This window comes from Lepisma saccharinum, chromosome 2, assembly GCF_977018435.1.
Source record: "Lepisma saccharinum chromosome 2, izLepSacc3.1, whole genome shotgun sequence".
NCBI classification, from domain to species: domain Eukaryota; kingdom Metazoa; phylum Arthropoda; class Insecta; order Zygentoma; family Lepismatidae; genus Lepisma; species Lepisma saccharinum.
In genome coordinates this window covers 136667094-136686601 of record NC_139230.1, presented here as the reverse complement: position 1 = coordinate 136686601, position 19508 = coordinate 136667094, and the positions used below count along the sequence as shown (strand labels likewise).

The window sequence follows — 19508 nt, the reverse complement described above, 5'->3', positions numbered from 1 at the left end:
TGTTTTCTTGTAACGTCGTTACTGTGTCCAGCTCGGCATTGTGATTAAAATTACTCTATCTGCATGTTCACTTTCCTCTTACATAAGTTTTCCTTTCGCGAAAACATCGTTCCATAGTTTCCAGTTTCTCAATATATTTTTCTATGAAATGTTGAATATAATTCTAGCCTGCTTTCCACAAGCTACACAACTTCTTCCTCTCTCTCTCTCTCTCTCTCTCACTCAGAGGTGCAATGTAACATAATTTAAGAAGGCCATTGTTGCACAAACGATAAACGAACATGTGTTAAATTCGGTAAGATCAGCAGGTAAGGGAAGCTCGATTTTAGCTGCAAATCAGTGCCTTCGTTACAGGAAAATCCCCAACAAAGCAAGGAAATAACTAATGAATGGTTATGCTTTACGATCTTTAGGGTTAAAAATAGGTGATCTAAATCTTTAAAAGAAAACCGTTTTCCAGATAGAATAGGTGTATGCATGAATAGAAAACAAAAATTAAGATATTGTATTAGCTGTGGAGTTCATTCTGTTGTAGCTTTGTGGCACATCCGGTAAAGGCACCCATTTCCAGTTCCACTTGTGTCTTTGATTAGGGTTCGAGCCTCACTTCATCTGGATATTTTTATTTATATTGAGGCCTGTAAGACAATAATATATGAAAGGTTCCAAATTATTTCTTACACGAGTGTATTTTTTTTTTTAATTTGTTAGTCCTGAAAAGGACTGTTTGGGAAAATTGAACATTTATTTAATATCTTTTCCAGTAGCCACCTGCATCTATGACATGTCTCAGGCGTCGAGGAACGGATTGCACAAGATGTCGAATATACCTGTGCGAAGTGCACACTTCATTCCAGGCATTGTTGACGTGGTCAAATAGTTCATCACTTCTGCGAGGTGGTGGATCGGGCCAGCTTTCTTTCAAACATCGAACGACCTCGGCCCACATATTTTCAATTGGGTTGATGTCGCATCCCATGGGTGGCCAGTCAATTAGATGTATGTCGTTTCGTTCAGAAAACCAACGCTGAACGATGGCTGAATCATGGATGGAGGAGTGGTCTTGCTGGAAGTCAATATTTCCCTCGGGATACAAAGCTCGCACGCCAGGAACCATAACATGCTCCAAAATGTGCACATACTGTATCCCGTTGAGACGTCCTTCTATGCGGTGTAGGTCACCTCCGCCACCGAGAGATATCCAACCCCAGACAGGCACGCTCACGCGTCCACGCCGACGTGAGTTAGCAAAAAAATGGGGATCAAATCGTTGTCCTTGACGCCGGTAGACCAGAACCGGACCATCATTTGCAGTAGAAAATACTTTCTCGTCTGAGAAGATTACTCTATCCCAAATCCTATCAATATTTTCTTCAGCAAATGCTAGCCTATCAGTTCTGTGTGCATCCGTCAAGACCTCCTTCTTTGCTGCCCTTCATGCCCGTACACCAGAAGCAGCCAGCCTCCGCCGAACTGTCTGTGGGCAACCAGGAAAATCGGCCCTTGCCTTGAGTTGAGTGGCTGACTGGAATGGATTGGCTTCACACTCCGCTATCAGCCGATCGTCTTGCACTGGTGTCGAAACACGGCCCCAGCTCTCGCGTCTTTTCCGTGATGCCTCACCAGTTTCTTCGTATCGAGCCCACCACCTCCTTGCTGTCCGTGCTGGAACGCCATACTGCTCGCCAGCTAAACCAGGTGACAATCCAGCTCCCTCGATCAAACCGATCACTCTTTCTCTTGTGGATTTGTTGTAGTGCTCCATTCTTCGCGAGGTTGAAGAAAGAAATGTTGCATGCCTCTGTTTAGAGCGTAGTTCAAAGGAAATAAGGTCTTCTATTGGTATAGTTAATCACGTGATGCTGCAGTTGGTTCAAAGACGACTTCCAATTACATTCAGCCATGAAAAGTTTCGTACGAATTCATACCAGAAAAGGATGTCAAGAATAATAAAATAAATTTAACCATTATTTACAATTACATTACTTTCATTTAACAAATAAATAAAGAATAATTATGACAAATGTGCTACAACGAGTGCTCTTTACATCCATGTGTAAAAGTATTTGGTATTACTAAACACGCACACACGTTCGGAACATCTGTAGCGTAGTTGTAACGTTTCAGACAAGCATACATCTTCTTACGTTCATCTTTTCTCTTTGAGGTATTGGTTCAAACCCGGCTCAGCTTTCACGTTTTTTTTTATGTAATACTTAGTAAAGTTTTTGTCACAATTTTTTCGTCCACAAAAAAAAACAATAAAAACAATAATTAAACGATCTTCTCCCCAAAACAATAATTGCAACATCATATTTATTCACATAATAAATCTATTCCACTCATAAAATTGATTCCTTCGGGTCTTAATGCAACATCACCGAAACATTCAAGTTTCAATGTTCATGTTGGAAATTGAACAATAAACAGTTTTGGGGACACATTGCTTTATATAAAACCTCATGTTATTATAGAAATATACACAAGACGTCGAATGAAAGTATGCGTAAGGAATACTCTTGAAACTCTAGAGTTGTAATCATGCGATTTGTTTTTCATAGAGTAATCTGTTATATTCAAGGTTAATTATTTAAAATTTTTTGTATTCAGTAAATATCGTACTTCTGTGTTCACTTCAACAGAAAAGAAATTGAGCGGCTAGGATTTGAACCTGTGATCTTTCATTTTAGATAAAAAAAAATACACGTCTTACCAACTGTTCTACAAGGAAATAGACAAAAAGTTTCCTAACATGGTTGCGGCAACAACCACCTGCCAGTGCTCCAAACATTTCTTTGCCACAGATTGTGGATAAGTTCCTCTCTACACAAATGCCCGGTATTTTGCAGTGTATTTTAGCTCAAATTTTGCCTAAACTCATGCGAACTTTGATGAAGAGGATTTACCGGGATATCAACGAGGTTATTTCTGGATAGGCTTCCGAGGTTTCGAGAGCTCTTTTATCTTCAGGGATTGAAGGGATGACGGATAACGTGCTTGTTACTGGCAAGCGTGGTCGTAACTGCGATTCCTCATGCTGCCGAATTTTATTTTCGGAAGGAGTATGGCATCGGACGTAAAATATATATATACTGTTCTTGGATGATCTCTCTGTGTATATCAGGAGGTGGCAGTAATGATGAAGCGTTTAGAATTTTCGGAAACCATTTCAATTATATTACTGAATCACGTGCCACGTGGAATGGCAGAATCAAGTAACGTATAAGCAAGTCTGAGGGTGGCTGTTTTGAATATTGCGAATTTGGTGGAAAGTTCGTTAGATATACTTTCTGTTGAAATAACATTATTATTTTGTTGAAATTAGACAAGTATTTTGGATATAAAGCAGTGCCGAATTAATGATCATTCTCAAGTTTTGCATTTATTAGATGTCACGTAATATATAAATAGTTATTAGTAGATTTTTATCGCATCGGCCTCGGTCGCAAAAGGTATTTACTTACGTTTATTGGGGATTTATTATTAGATTTAGATGCATTGGAAGATCGAAGTGAGGGGAACAAGAACAGTCATTACTAAATAAACGACATCACATAACCAATCTTAGCGAATTGAATACATTAAACTCTCCCGTTCGTTACAAAAATTCAATACATCAATGTAGTGGATTATTTCCTATTATAATTGTGTGTGTTTGTGTGTTAGTATTTTGAAATAATTAATATTTTAGTTGTGGAGTGAAGAGCGTACACAATACTTATCTTAAATTCCATTACTTGATTGATGATTTGGTTTAATTTACTTCGCCTTTGTGACGTTTTTGGTTCATCGCGAAGATGAGAATGGGTGATGGGATGATGAAATTGATGAAGGAACACTTACAAAGAACACCCATGCCTGACCAGGATTCGAACCCAGGATTAAATACCATTACCTACAGCATCCTGAATGCATATATATTATATGTAAATTAGTCATAATGTGTGTTAACTCAGCTTATGACGAATAGCTAAAATACAAAAAGTTTTAACCTTAAATCCTGGCAAGCAACTGAATAAGCATTAACCTTCTTAGGGAGAAAATGTGCAGAAGAGACATCCCTTGAAGTGTGCATCGGATATTTTACAGTGTTGAAATATCAATTGTCTCTGTTTAGCACACACACACACACACACACACACACAAAAAAAAAAAAAAAAATAGAGGGTGGGATTTGAACCCGCGACCTTTCAAGTATGTTGAAAAATATGGATACCAGCGTCTAACCAACTGCTCTACGTTGACTTAATGACAACATTCCCTTACAAACACGTAGATGTTTATGATAAAATCGATCTTCCTGTGTTCCAGCATGTTTTCTCCACAAGTCGTGAAATAAATGATTTCTTTTAGATCTGTTCGATATTGTGCAGGGCATTGTAAATAAAATGTCGCATAAACTCCTCAGAAATTTGCATCTTTCTACTCAAACTTGATGGCGATTTACTCCAGGTGGAGAAAACCCCTGTTCAGTGTTTCAAACCTATGTGATGTCAAGTCGAGCACGCAGAATTGTTACAATTTCGCACGATTCTCATTCTTATTCTTATTTCAATTTACTATTTCAGTTTCAGTGTGTATTATATTAGCGATTGATAGTTTATAAGTTCATGGAATGTGCGAAATTGGAATCCTTTCACCGCAGCGTTTTTCGTCTAGTTGAATGACGAACTCAAAGTTGGCTACTCTCAGCTGGCGCTGAAGTGCAATGTTGCTAAGTTTACGATTTTCGGACTTAGAATTCTTTCGGGGCGGTCAAATAAGAAGTTGAGAAGTGTACGTGTAGCCAAATCAATCTGAGGGGGTCATACTTTTCACGGGAAATCCCCGAGGGCTATTTTACTAAATTCTTGGATTCGACAGAGTAGCACACTGTAGGCAATAAGCTTACATAAGCATCTTGACATATTTTTAAGTGTAGCCAAAACCAATCTGAGGGGGGTCATACTTTTGTGGCCCAGTAATAGGACATTCTATACTACTCAAGAAATTATGTAGCTCTACTTGTGTGGACAAACGTTTGTCCGCAAACATATTCTGTGTTGGTTTGAGTTTATTTTTAAGTCCGTGTTATGCAGATAAAGGCCAATTGGGACTGGACCTAACAGTTTAAAGTGGCATCCAAACCACTATGTCGCTCCACACGCTATCGAACCCTGGACCCTTGATTACAAGGTGTCGAAGTTACCACTACGCCATCGGGGAGGCTCTCATTCAGTGTTACGAGAGAGTATGTGTATCTGTTCGTACGAATCGTTTAATATTTGTGGGTGGCATATTTTTCAGAAACTTGGGGTTTTGTACAAAGCAAGAGGTCTGCGAAATTTTGTATGACGCTCTCCCAATAACCAGAATTGAAATGCAATTTTGAATGTTTTCTTTTACTTTTTCTTATTTTTAAATTTATGTCCTCTCTATATTTTAAAATCTTAATTATTTCATATTGAATAACAATGGTTTTATTAAATTATGGGTATAATCACAGGTGTGTTATACTGCTTCGTTGTTGCCCGACTGGAGAGCAAACTGATATCGTTAGCCGTGTAACATGAAAATAAAATTACTTCTGTGATGCATAAGGGAAAACGTTAGTTCGCTATTTGGTAGCTTGAAAATTGCAAATGTCGAAATCTGCGATTTTTTTTATGTTCGTTTTCCGACACATTGTATAATAAATTGGCCATTCACAGAAATCGAACCTGATATTACTTAAATTTTAATTTTTTTTATTCTCTTTGTACAGAGAGTATGCAGTCAAATGAGATACAATAAATGCTGTCGCCTTATAGTCATGACTCTGGGTTCAAGGGGTGACCCTTTCAGAAGACACCCAAATGTCAACCTCACTTTCACGTAGTGCACTTCCTGGAGTGCATTTTGCATACTAACGAGGTTCTGGCGTCTGGACCCATGGCCAGTATAATCCATATGTGTTTCATCTTATCACCAAATTCCATCAATCAATCAATCATGATTCCCGGGGTCAGTCCCAATTATCATGTGTGAACATGAAGTGGACAAACTTGGAATTTTTAATAACAATACAATATAAAATGGAATTTGTAGGTAACGCAACGTTTGAAGCTGTAAATTTCACTTCATTGCTTTTATTCGTTGCACTCCATTATGTATTCCTATTGCAAATGTACTTAATCTTTTAGTGCCCGAAAAACTTCATATTTCTTATTATCGTAAATTATTTTTGATAAATTCACTAATGATGAGCACATAAAATAAGTATTGTTGCTTGGGTTATCCACTTTATTTTATTTTAAGTATAAATTCTCTATTCCATATTAGTGCCTCCCCGATGGCGCAGTGGTAGCGTCGTTGCCTTGAAATAATCTCGGGTTCGATACCCGGTGGAGGCACATAGTGGTTCGGATCCCACTTTAAACTGTATGTCCAGTCCCGATTAGCCTTACTGTGCATAAAGTGGACTCAAAACACCAAATCAATCAAATCTCCATAATAGAAAGGAAACTGTGAAATAACAAGACATCCAATTTAATGCAAGTGCAAACTTTAGAAGCAAGAGTTAGTATTTCTACAAACGTCATAACTAATATGGAGTAATATTTTTACTGTCATGTCAGAGATAAAGAAAACTGTCGTGTTAAGAGAAAATGTGCATTCTCTTTAGTAACAAACTGCTTCCTTTTATGTTTTACAGAAAACGATTTGAACTCAACACAGCATGGCACGAAGCAATAGTTTCAAGTACGATTGCAGCAGCATGGGTCTTCGCTCTTGCCGGTGGTTACTTGACAGGTGAGTTTTCACAATACTTGTAAAATGTTGATTGTATACGAACAGGCCATATCGATTAAGGTGTAAGTGGGACAATTAGTTCGTGTTGGTTGGCTAATCGTGGGTATTTCAGAACATCTTTTCTTTAGTAAGCCTCAGAGATGGTGCAGAAGGAAAGGCTTTTAGCGTGATTGGTAAAAACAGTAATCGACCATTCAGGGAAGGAAATGAAGAAAGCCCTCAAGTTCTTGTGTGTGTATGTATGTGTAGATATCCGTTGCCAGTGGCGCTATTTGTGCAGGATGGCAACATCACAGCAAGAGTAGGCATTTTGCTTTATGGAAATTCGAACGGACGCTGTCGTGACAGTGAAATGATAGTTTGAGGCCAAATTCGACCAAGGTGCATCGCGCGTTGGTTGAAGTAGTTTGAAACCGCTGGCTATTTATACCACGGGAATTGATATCTGAGAATATGCTGGAGATGCGTCTGATCCAATGAGTTAGAATCAACCGCTGTGGCTTTATTGCTGAGGCAAATGGGTGTCACGTTCGCTATGATATCGCCGGCTGAATTCTGTTTTGTCGTATCTCCACTTTTTTTTGCCAGAGATGAGTTGACAATGTTATCGTGTTCCTTACACGTTAGTTAGTGTGTCACATTCTGAAGCGACGTATCTGGCTGTCAAGTGGTGTGAATTATTAACATTAAAAAAGTTTGCTCAAACGTTGTAGTATGTTCCAAATCCACATAAGATGAACTTCAATCAGCTCTCATGCAAAATCAGTACGGATGGACATACGACAAAATAGTATCCAGCGGGCGATATGAGCGCCCGAAACGTCTAAGTCCCTTAAGAGCCAGTTTTAATTGCAGCGTGAAGATTAGCGGAAGAAGATAAAAATAACGTTTGAGCGGAGAACGATGGACGCATATTCTAATGTGTTATGGTGTTATATCGTATTTGAAATGCTATATCGCTCTAAATAAGTTGATTTCCTGCTTTCCTGTTTCTTTGCGACGGTGATAAGAACGTTGGAAATTATTGATCTAATGGCTATGTATTGTCTTTAAATGTGATCTTTATGTAAAAATCGGACATGAACATGTATACAGTGGCCTACATAGGGGATATGATGGGAGCTATACCCCCTCCCCCCTTTAGGGTTCCCGCGCACTCGCGTTTGGTTCGTTCGATGCTCGGAGGAAGCTCCTAAATTTCGATGTTGTCCCATCATCTTGAGGACAATTGGAGAGCTTGAGAACGGTTGCAACGGACTCCGGTCTCGAAAGCCAGAAAACAGCGGCGATGGGACTCGATACGCTGAATGTCAACTAGATACCTTCGATAAACGATCTGCTATAGAACGACTACAAAAAAAGGAACTGTCGGCCAGAAGCCTTCGCGCGTCTTCTCCTCTATCCTTTCAACTCGGGCCATAAGGAAACCTGCTCCACTCTACCCCTTCTCTCCACGCAGGGACTTTATTTATGGAACTCAAGAAACTAAACTGGCAGCAATTAGCATTATTTGGAATACAACGTTGTTAATAAATTTTATAATGTAATGCTGAATGGGATCCGAACCACTATGTGCCTATATCGGTTGCCGAACCCGGGACCCCTTGATTACAAGGGGTCGACGTTACCAGTTTCCCCACCGGGGAGGTCCCCATGTCGGGCCGTAACGAAACTTTGGAATATACATTTTGCGTGGTTGATGCGCGGAAGATTTGATTTGATTTTTGTTTTTAGCGACGCTTTTCTGCCATTTCTAGCTAATCAACCCGGACTGCATTTTGCAGACTAACGAGGCTCTGGCGTGTGGCCCTATGGCCAGTATAATTCTGTTTGTTGTCCTGTTTTTTGTTCTCATGTGTGCTGAGTGCTCCTTTACAGCCTCAGCTTTTAATCGAAGTCAGAATGTTTTAATATTTTAGTTACACGACATTACAGTTACTTTATTTTAGTTATGGTAATTGGCTGGACCCCGTATAACGTGACGGGTGCAAAATTTTAAATTCAAATAAAAATAAACATTTCCAGCTAATCGCGACGATGAAGATGAGTGATCCACTTTAAACTGTAGATCCAGTCCACATCAGTCTACCTGGGCATAAAGTGGACTTAAACGTTAAACGGGTAAATCTGCCCTATTTCAAAGAATCGATTCATTTAGTATTGCCTTTGTATTTCTTTGATTACGTTTCATTCATACTTGTCCAATGTACAAACATTACGCGAGATCTGTCTTTTTTTGTATGTCTTTCGTTAAACATGTCTGACCTAGGGACAAATATTGTGAACTAATCTAATGCTTAATCAAGTAAAGGGCAGTACAATGAATGGAACAGAAGTTGTATGACGTGATTACGAAGGGTCTGCCAGAAAATCCGTTTTTGCATGTACAGACTGTACATCTGACCCAGATGTTATCGCCGAAATTGTACGAAGTCCATCCAAGGCAAGTATTTATGCATAGTGGCCAATATGAATGGGGGAGTGTTACATAATGCTCACGAAAATGCTACTTTTCTGTCTTATCACGAGTTGGCCTATTGCCATTTTCCTCACAGTCAAGCAAAATTTATGCGACAGATCATTTAGTGCGCTATCCACTCTATGTATCTATATTCTTAATAAATACAATTGCCTCGTGATTTCATTGTAAATGAACAAACACGGTTCAGGTAGATCATATGAAAGTTCAATTACGCCAGAGATTTATGTGAGCTTTCTCGAACTGTTTGACACTATAAAACCTTTACTGAAAGTAATTTATGTCAAGCATGTAATTAACAGGTTTTGCATTAGAGAATTTTAAAAATGAATCAAAATAGAGATAGTTTCTTTCCAGGTATTTATCCAGTACAGTTCAGTTCAGTGTAGCTTCTTGATACACGAGATTCAGCTATTATACCACTTAACCTCCAAAAGTACAAAAGTATTACACATAATGAAATGAAAAGTCACAAAGAAATTAAACGATAATACAATAGAATTAAATGGAACAATAGCTACAAGTTGCAAGGTTGCATATTCATATCTTTTGTATTTCCGAAATTACAGGGGTACAAAATTTGCGAATTCGACCAATTTTTTCGCCATCTTGTTAATTTTAATTTGCAATATTTCGGCAATCGGTGCACCTATAAAAGAGGTGCCGTTGGAATGGTCTTGGTTTGAAGGTGGTGTAATCAATTTTTTGGCAACCATTTCATCAAAAACGATTCTTTTAATTTTCTCACAAAAAATATGTGTACATAATCATGTTTACATTACTACTACAAAATTTGAAAATATGTCTGTGGAATCCGGAGTTATGTTAAGTTTAGGGTAGTGTAGGTTAGGTAATGCATGATAGCATATTTTTATATATAATAACCCTATAGCGCTACAGCCCAATATTGGGCCAAGGCTTACCTACCGACTGCTTCCTCCCACGGGGGCCACCAAGGGGGCGTGGAGATCTGCAGCCAGACTAGGCGGACGGGTGGTCGGCCACCGGTCCTATACACAGGCCGAAAATTCCCGGAGACTGAGCCCGGGATCGAGCCCATGCCGTCCCGCAGCCGCCGTCCAAAGCAAGGTGCCTTAGACCGCACGGCCACGGAGGAGGACTTTTTATATATAATACATTCCTATAATTCAAAAGTAAAAGTCTAACAGAAATGAAAATTAAATGTAAACACAATATTGCTGGAATTAACGTACATGAAGCTGATATTTAAATTCCCAGTTTTTAGTAATACAGGGTGGTTCAAATGTCCGTTCTCACATGCAACTTGTTTGATATCCTGTGGAGGCACATTTCACACTGGCTAGGATCCCATCTTTAAACTGTAGGTCCAGTCCCGATTAGCCTATTTGTGTACAGTCGTCGAAAGAAATACTTTCTCCATAAGACTACTGATATTAAGGCTCTCTGGGGAAAATATTTTTTCCATGACTGTACAAAATGGACTTGCATCAATTCATTCAATCAATCAACGATAGTCAACTTCGTTATTAGTGCACATAAGGAAAAATGGAAAGAGGGAAAAGTTGTTGGAAATATGTGAGTTTAAATCTAAAGTGCTTGAATTTTGAACGTGTGACACGCTCAGCCCCCCCCCCCCGCTCCTTCCTCCTCCCGATCACTAAAAAAGAATAAACACACTCAAATGATTGTGGGTACTATCTGTCCAGAAAGAAAATGCTTGGTTGATGGTGGCGTTGAAAGCAAAACTTCAAATATGAAAAATATTATGGTCAAATGTGTGACTGAACACACCATTCCCACTTCAAGTTTTTTGAAACTAACATATTCTCTTTTCTGGGAGTTACTTACGTTTCAATAATGTATTCCATAAGGATCTCCGTGGGTGGCAAAAGGTAAAAAAAAAAATATATATATATATATATTTGTCTGGAAAACAACTACATCTGAAAGAAAATGAGCGAGAAGAAATTCGCGTCACCAGCAGTGAAACAATTCGAAAACTTACATGATAAGTAAATAAATACTTACCAATTGTAGGTGTAGGTGAGTGGTTAGTGTTACGGCTTCACGAACTGAAGGATGCGTGTTTGAGCCCGGTTACAGAATAGTTTTTTTTTATATAGTAGTTGCCAATGAGGCACCAACATGCGTGTCTTCGAATCCTCATTTATACAGTCATTTTTTTAATATCTGTGTCCACAGAATGTCGAATACATGGGATAATGGAATGTAGGAAGTGCATACCACATGTATTTTTAATCCATGATTTCACCTGCTAATTTCGAAAAATACCTTAGATTTTTCCTTCTTAAATAAATAAATAATAAATAACCCATGGCGCGACAGACCTCGAATGGCCTTGGCCTATCTCCCGACTGCCTGCCTCCCTCCCTCCCACAATCCTACATAGAGGTGTGCAGAACTTCAACCGCTATTGGGGTGACATGGGGTCTGCACGTCGAACCCCCAGCCGTTGTAGAAGATTTCCGAGACCGGGTTACGCTACTCACTCGTAGCTCCCCAATTTCCTCACGATGGTGGGTTGCCACCGGCCGTATACACACGCCGAGAACCCAGCTATTGAACCCAGGCGGACTCGAACCCATGCCATGCCGTCTCTCAGTCGGATTCTTATGTACAGCTACAGATTTACAACACAATTATAATGTTAAGATCTGGACTAATTCTGTCGAATCATATAACCTAATATGTTCTTAGCTACTTTTCTTTTTAAAAATTAAAATTCTATTCATAACTCAATCATATATATATATATTAAAAATAATTATTAAAGTAGTTTTGTATTGAGCAGTTTCAAAACAATTTGCAATTTGTATTAAAAATTAAAAACCTTTGTCATCAAATACGCAATAAATATCTCACAGACTTACATTAATTCGCATTCTATCGTTTTACAAAAAAAGTGCTGTATGGGGAGAATCGAACCGGTGGTGACCAGGTATCGTAATGACTGGACCATACCGTCCTTCTTGATTTATTGCTTAAATGTTCGTACTCATGTCTTCAAACCATATTGCACTATTTTATCTGATATTCATAGAAAATATTTCAAACAGAATATTACAATTAAACTGGTGTTTATCGAAACTACGAAACATTATGTTTTCTTGTTAACTTTAAATTTTGAATAGGAGGGAATTTAGAAACCCAACGAACTTACAAATGGTCAAAATTACTCCTAAAGGAGTTTAGGAGATATGGTTGTTTTTGTTTGTTAATGTCTGCAGAGGCAGCCATCTTGGATGTATGATGTCACACAGGCAATGCGCCACAATAGTAGGTATCAACAAAATATCACAGGCAGTAATTTCCCCCCTTTATATGCCAGAATGTCAAGTAAAGTGTAAAACATGCATAGAATCCTTGCAGAAAAGGGCTTGAAATAGTTTCACTGGATATATATCTCCATAACATTGCCAGATATGAAAAAAAACCTGTAAGAATCAATTTTGTTCCTTTTTCAATTCTGAACAAAACATGTATCTATATTTTTTCTTCACAAAACCACTATTAAAGGAGTTATGATGGATTTTCTTAGTTAGTGCATGAAGCGGTAGCCATCTTGGATTTATGACGTCACACAGGCCTTCTGCCACAATTGCGGGCAAAACACCTGGTAGTACGTCATTGTGTACCACACTAGCAACACATTACCGGTAGTCATATATTACCTTCATTCAAGAACACACGGACTATAGAAATATTGACATATGCCCCTGAACTATTTACCTCACAGTTGGTCCACGAATATTTCTCTGTTCAGCTTATTGTCTCATGTAGAAAGTAATAGAATATTGGAGAAGTTGTGGAAAATCACATCCCAAGTGATATCGACAAGTAATTGGATTTAACAGATTAAGGGTTTTCATATTCTCGCTCTTATAAATGTCCAAAAGCAACAATTCTACTAAATAAATGAAGTCTATTCTACAAGAGATATGAACCTGCGAACTTCAGACAACTGGGCCAGCTCTTTACCACTTTCCCACTTCACCACTCGATCAAACCAAGTTGAAATTTTTGTCTTAAGAGTCGTCAGCAATCTTGCAAACTTCGTTAACATACTGCTGTTTCTCACCAGTTTATTTTTACAACCTGGAATAGACTTGAGGTCTGCAACTCAGAACTAGACTTCTGTGGTAAGTTATTCTCTCCAGTCTGATCTAATGTGACAAATCTCATGTATTGTAAATGCAAAGTGGCATTGTTACATGTTGCAAATAATTTCTCATATAGACGTTAGTTCCAGATTTGGCCACATCCACCGAGCATTTACTTTCTGGACAGATAGTACGTCCCCGCCACTGACGCCATGCAAAGGTAGCAAGTGACATTGCAGACATTCGTACAATTACACGCCACTAACTCACTAACTGCTCCTCTCCGCGTGGTAGGTCTACTACAGTCAGTCAGGTGCCATTCAGACACGCACGGTATCGCCAGTCCCAGGGGTGCCATGCTTGACGTGGCACAGTTCAAAGCACTTACTGTAGCGAGATTGTCATTTGTGCGTGTCACTAGTGCACATTTTATACTTTTTTTTACTTTGACTGTAATTATCATCATCAATTCTTAATTTACCCAGTACTGCACGTATTGCGATGACGTACGGTATTTCGGGTGAAGCATGTGGCAACGTGTTATTTTCGGATACAATTGACACTCATACAAGTACAGCCTGAACGGTGCATGGTACGTTGATACCTCAACAGATATCAGCGGGTGGCAATTTGTGCTTCTTTGCTTGTTCGTCATCGGTTAGCTCTTGAACAACATCGATCATTCCTGTCCGGAATTGTTACTGGTTACGAGAAATGCTGTCCTTATGTCAACGTCAAAAAAAGAAAGAAATGGCGGATCCTTTACAAAAAAGCAATTTCCCGTTCAAAAGGTAGTGTCCATCCATAGAATTTTTTTTTCTGGTGGAATAAAGATGGCGCCTTGTACACCCAACGGCGAAAGAAACAGTAGACGAATTGTCCACCATCATTTTCATTCGGTCTGTATTACACAATGTGAAGACAATGAATTGAAATAATGACGCCAATAAGCCGAGAACAATGCCTGCTTGGAACCAACATAGTTTCATTCCTTAAAACAGCACAGGATGTAAAATGAAAAAAAGTAATGAAAATAGTGGTGGACAATTTGCCTACTATTACCTTTGCTGTTGACTGTACCATGAAATACTTGCCAGGAATGCTACCATCACTGCTGACATTAATTGGCAACAACTCACATGACTTGCTGCCAAAATTCAAGAAAAACGACCAAGACGACTGCATCAAGTGCTGCTGCAACATGATAATGCACTCCCTTTACTCCCCCCCATCTTGGGCCTTCGGATTTCCACCTTTTCTGCCCTCTATCCAACAATCCTCTTTGATAACGAAAATACTCGTCAAACTTGACTTCACAACTCCTTTAACTCCAAATCAGCTGATTTCTTCAGACATGGAATCCAAAAACTGCCTCAGCGGTGGCAGACATTCATGGACAATGAATGAGAATATATTGCTGATTAGTTTCTGTTTTCTGTTCATCTCAATTGAGTATGAAATAAAGACTTTTGCCGGAGTGATAAAACGCTACGAACTTTCGCATCAACCCAGTATATTGTCCGAAGGAGGTAATTGTCTTTGCCTGGTTGGAAACGAATTTGAAAATGCAGCGGAACACTGATTAAAAATCAACCAACCAGGACGTGTGATTTCGTAAGTAATAATCTTCACTTCGCGATCGACTTCTAGCTTCCTTATTTAACGATCGTGTGAGAGCTTTCTCTTATTCAGTTCCCGATAGAATTAGAAACCGTCTTTAAATCCATCTTTAATACCATAGAACTACCAATCACCCTGGCCAGCTGAAGTAGGATATAGGAGAAGAAGAAGAAGAAAGGCAATAGATGTTTGACTGTTTATTCAAGGCAGCTTAAAGAAGAAAAACTTTTGACCAATACAACAACTATATAAATGATTGAGAGGAACATTTTATTTGTTGAGTGAAGAGTCTACTAATTATTATTGTTTTAAATAAATAGTTTATATGTCTTATTTCCATACTGTGATACTGTTATTTTACTTTCACAACCGACGCGAATGCTATTTTCACTGAACAGCCACCACATACGTATGTATGTATACTCTCTGGTATGTTGGCTGTAACAAATAGACTGTGCTGTATGTAGCACCGCAGTAAATAAATCTGCTAGTAATGATATATAAATTATGAATTGCAATTAGTTATTCATGGACTTCAAAGTAAATTTCACAATAAGTATTTTAGGAGCAAGGAAGTGTCAATGAAATATAAATACTTGTATATTAAGGTAACTTAATGTAAACACCACAATCTTCGCACTTTGAATGTTGTGAAGTTTATGTAATTTTTTGACTAGTTCGTATCGGGGAATATATATCAAACCTACGAAAAGGGTTTCATTAGAAGGTGCAACTTCTATCGTAATATACGGGTAATGTAACTTTATGCTAGTGTGTACGTAAAGTGGTATATCAACTTGAAATAACATATGTTATATACTCGCCACGGGTTACATGTACTGCATTTTTCAACAGTTATTAGCATCTAAACTTGTGAAGTGGTATACCGTGTTTGTGCAGTCGCCATTTTTAAAGATGCGATTTTAAGGATCGTGTGAGACCCCTTTTGCTGCCTTCGCGAACTGAAGACATAAAAAATCTTATGGTAGTTTAGTCGGAGGTGGGTCGGGAAGTGAGGACCTACTTAACTAACCGTGTGAGGACTGGCTTTACAGACTCTTGAAGTTGAGGAGTTTACGAAAGAAATTCATGTACGAAGTTATTGTAGTTTTTGTCTTTTTATCGCCCTTATCACCAGGGGTCTCTTTTCTTGTACTTCAGCTGATTGAGATCAAATGTTTATTCGTTACTTTCGACCTCGTATACCTTCCGAACCCTACTGATGATACATTAACAGTTACTACGGCAGGGGTCCTGGGCTTGAACCCGGCCTGTGCATGGGTGTTCTTTGTGAGTGTCTCTTCATCAGGTTCATCATATCATCTCGTCGTCGCCTTGTAATCAAGGGGTCCCGGGTGCGTATTTCACATGTGCACATTGAAATAGAGATTGGGGACGTGGTTTGTAATGGAGAAGTTTCTGGTTGACTGGAGTCACTTTTTTTTTTTTTTTTTTTTTACTTTGTTGAGTACTTCTATGGCGTGCCTTACAATTTGACTATAATCTTGAACTTGTTGAAAGCTGAAAACCACTTATATTTTTCTTTCCCATCTATTATCTACTTTTAATACATTGCTCTAATTTTTCCAACATTTTTCTATTAAAGCTTCACTTTCACTAAATCGATACTTATCCTCCAACGATTTATTTACATTCTTGCATCTTATGCTGTCATCTATTTTTCTATCTTGAAACACCATTCTTTTCACTTTTGTGTTGTTATCTGTTTTTTTAACAACTCTTTTTAAAACAAATAGGTGCTTACTTATATAGTCAAAATTAAGGTTTGGCAGATTTTTAAAGTAATATTTCAAAATGTTTCTTGCTTGCATGTGACGAAAACCGGAAAATGACCCAATATATTTGGTAATTGTATAAGAATTTGTATCAAACGCAACATTTTTAAAATGATTTCCTTTATTATTTCCAATAAGAAAGTCTATTCGCTTTCCGAATATTGATTACTATTCGAGTGCGTTGTCTTTCCCACCAGATGGTTCTGCTTGCGCTGGGGCACAGTAGTCTGTGGTTTACAAAAAGTGTTCGCCCAAGTCAATGAAAAAATGCCAGTTTCCTATCCTATAATAGAGATAATAATATATAATAATGTAGATTATCATTGAGGCAGTCTGCTAGCCAATAGGAAGCATTCATGCACAAACCACGCCCCCAATCTCTATTTCAATGTGCACATGTGAAATGCGCGTCCCGGGTTCGATACCTGGTGGAGACACATGGTACAGTGGTTCGGATCCCACTTTAAACTGTAGGTTTAGTCCCGATTAACCTTCCTGTGCATAAAGTGAACTTAAAACAACAAATCAATCATTGATGTAGTGGAATCTTTTAGTTTCCTCTGGTCAACTCGTTAAAATAATTTCAGAAGTGCTAATTTTCATTAGCACGTTCCATTTCGGACTCCGAAAATTTCCAATTAATCAGAAAATTTCTACTTCAGTATATTTATTAATGAAAGGTCATGTTTCCAGATAGGTTTCCAGCTTGGGCTGCAAGTCGGTTCATTCTTCCGGCTCTAACTCGAGAAAGATCAAACCGTTAAAATTTAAATTTAGAGGCTACCCTGCTGTCAGTCTCTTCCGAACGACTTTGATTTCTCACCACCACTGGCGAGAAAGGATTTCCTTTTATCGCTGGTAAACCCGGAACTAAAGGCCATCTTTCCAGGTGGTTGCCAGCTTGAGCTGCAAGTCGCAAACTTCAGGACAACCTCTCCCGTTCCGGTATAATTGGCGCCATGGCATGGCGGTTGTGAAACACTGGTGTAAGGGGTAAACTTTTGAGAAGGCATCCAAAAGTCAACCTCACCTCCACTTAGTACACCCGGTAACTGCAATGTTGATGGCCAACTAAGTTATAACTGTGTGCTGTCCTGTGCTTCGTTTTTATGTGTGCTGAGCTCCCCTTTATAGTCTCAGCCTTTAACCAAAAAGAAGGATATTTCGAAGGGCTGGGTACCGCAAATGTGATGGGTGCAAATAATCGAAGTGTTGACGCACCCAAACATTTTATTTCAGTCAACACCAGCGAAGTCTTCGACTCGTGTCCTTCATATAACATTTCCACGCACTTAAAACACCCCGTGAACAAAATTCCTATAATCCATCTCGGCAATAATCTTTACCATCAATATTAGACATACGGTTGGATAAGACTTTTCGTTGCTGACTCTTGAGATAGGAATTTCCCGGCGATGCCTGGCACAGAAATATACAGAAGGTTCAGCTGGGGAATAAGAGAAGAAAAGCTCGTTGTATTAGCTCGCTTCTCACAAATCAGTGGGGGGCCCTGATGATTAGTGCTCGGAAGTTGATGATTTTTTTTTTTGGGCTTGAAGAAAATGCTAAACCTGATAGTATTAATTTCGTTTCCCTTCAGTTAGAACCAGAAAATATTATTTTTATTTTGCATTTTTTCTTTTTTCTTTGCCTTTTAGGTCAATTTTCAGTATTTTTTGCACTTTTTGTTGCATTTTTTAAAATCATTTTTCAATTTTCTTTTTGCTCCTTACCTGCTATTTCGTGAATTGAAATGCATTTGCTAGCATAACTTACATATTCAAATTTCCTTGCATGATATTTTTTAAAGTACGCAATTAATTGCAAATATGATCAATGCAATAGCACAATATTATTTTTAACTTTGCAATGGATTAAATTATTAATTTGGTAAATTTACGTATTTTTCCTCCAGCAAACTTTAATTACTTCGGTGAAGCCTACTTCGAGGTTCCCTTGCTGGCCGCTATTATCGCTTTGCTCTGTGGTCTTAAAAGTAATAGTAGTCACAGCATGAAAGAAATAAAATCTGATGTACACGAAACACAACTGCCGGCCCCCGTGGCGGAGTGGTTAGCACATCGCGCTACGACGCCAGGAGGCCCGAGTTAGAATCCTGGCCTGGGCATGGACGTTTGTGAGTGTCCATTCATCAATTTCATCATATCATCACTCATTCCCATCTTCGCAAATTAGCCAAAAGTGGCACAAGAAGCGAAGTAAAATAAATGAAATCAATCAATCAACAAAACACAACTGTATTTTCAGTTGTCCCCTTTCTTTCGGTAATTTAAACTACCAAACTACGGGTTTTATCAAATTATTCAACTATTCTCTAATAATTTATAAAAAAGAGAAGCTTTCATTTTAAGGGCGAAAATTATATTTAGGCCATTCTATATAGGTCATTATTTTAAATTTTTTAGGTCATCCGTCAGAGCCCTACTGATAATACATTAACAGTTACTACGGCAGGGGTCCTGGGCTCGAATCCGGCCTGTGCATGGGTATTCTTTGTGAATGTCTCTTCATCAATTTCATCATATCATCTCGTCGTCGCCTTGTATTCAAGGGGTCCCGGGTTCGATACCTGGTGGAGGCACATGGCACAGTGGTTCGGATCTCACTTCAAATTGTAGGTTTAGTCCCGATTAGCCTTCCTGTGCTTAAAGTGGACTTATAGCAACAAATAAATAAATCAATCATCATATCATCTTTCATCCTCATCTTCGCGATTAG

General features: G+C 38.6%; 1 protein-coding gene across 4 annotated transcripts in view; it reads left to right on the top strand.

The window, feature by feature from the left end:
- LOC145984132 (proton myo-inositol cotransporter-like) overlaps nt 1–19508 on the top strand; it is a 326090-nt gene that overhangs the window by 41021 nt on the left and 265561 nt on the right. For all 4 annotated transcript variants that reach the window (XR_014441282.1, XM_083117572.1, XM_083117571.1 and 1 more), the window contains exon 2: nt 6674–6771. Coding sequence is in view for 3 of the 4 variants with exons in the window: in XM_083117572.1 (XP_082973698.1) it covers nt 6674–6771 (98 nt within the window). In the remaining variant the exon portion in view is untranslated. The remainder of the gene's footprint in view (nt 1–6673; nt 6772–19508) is intronic.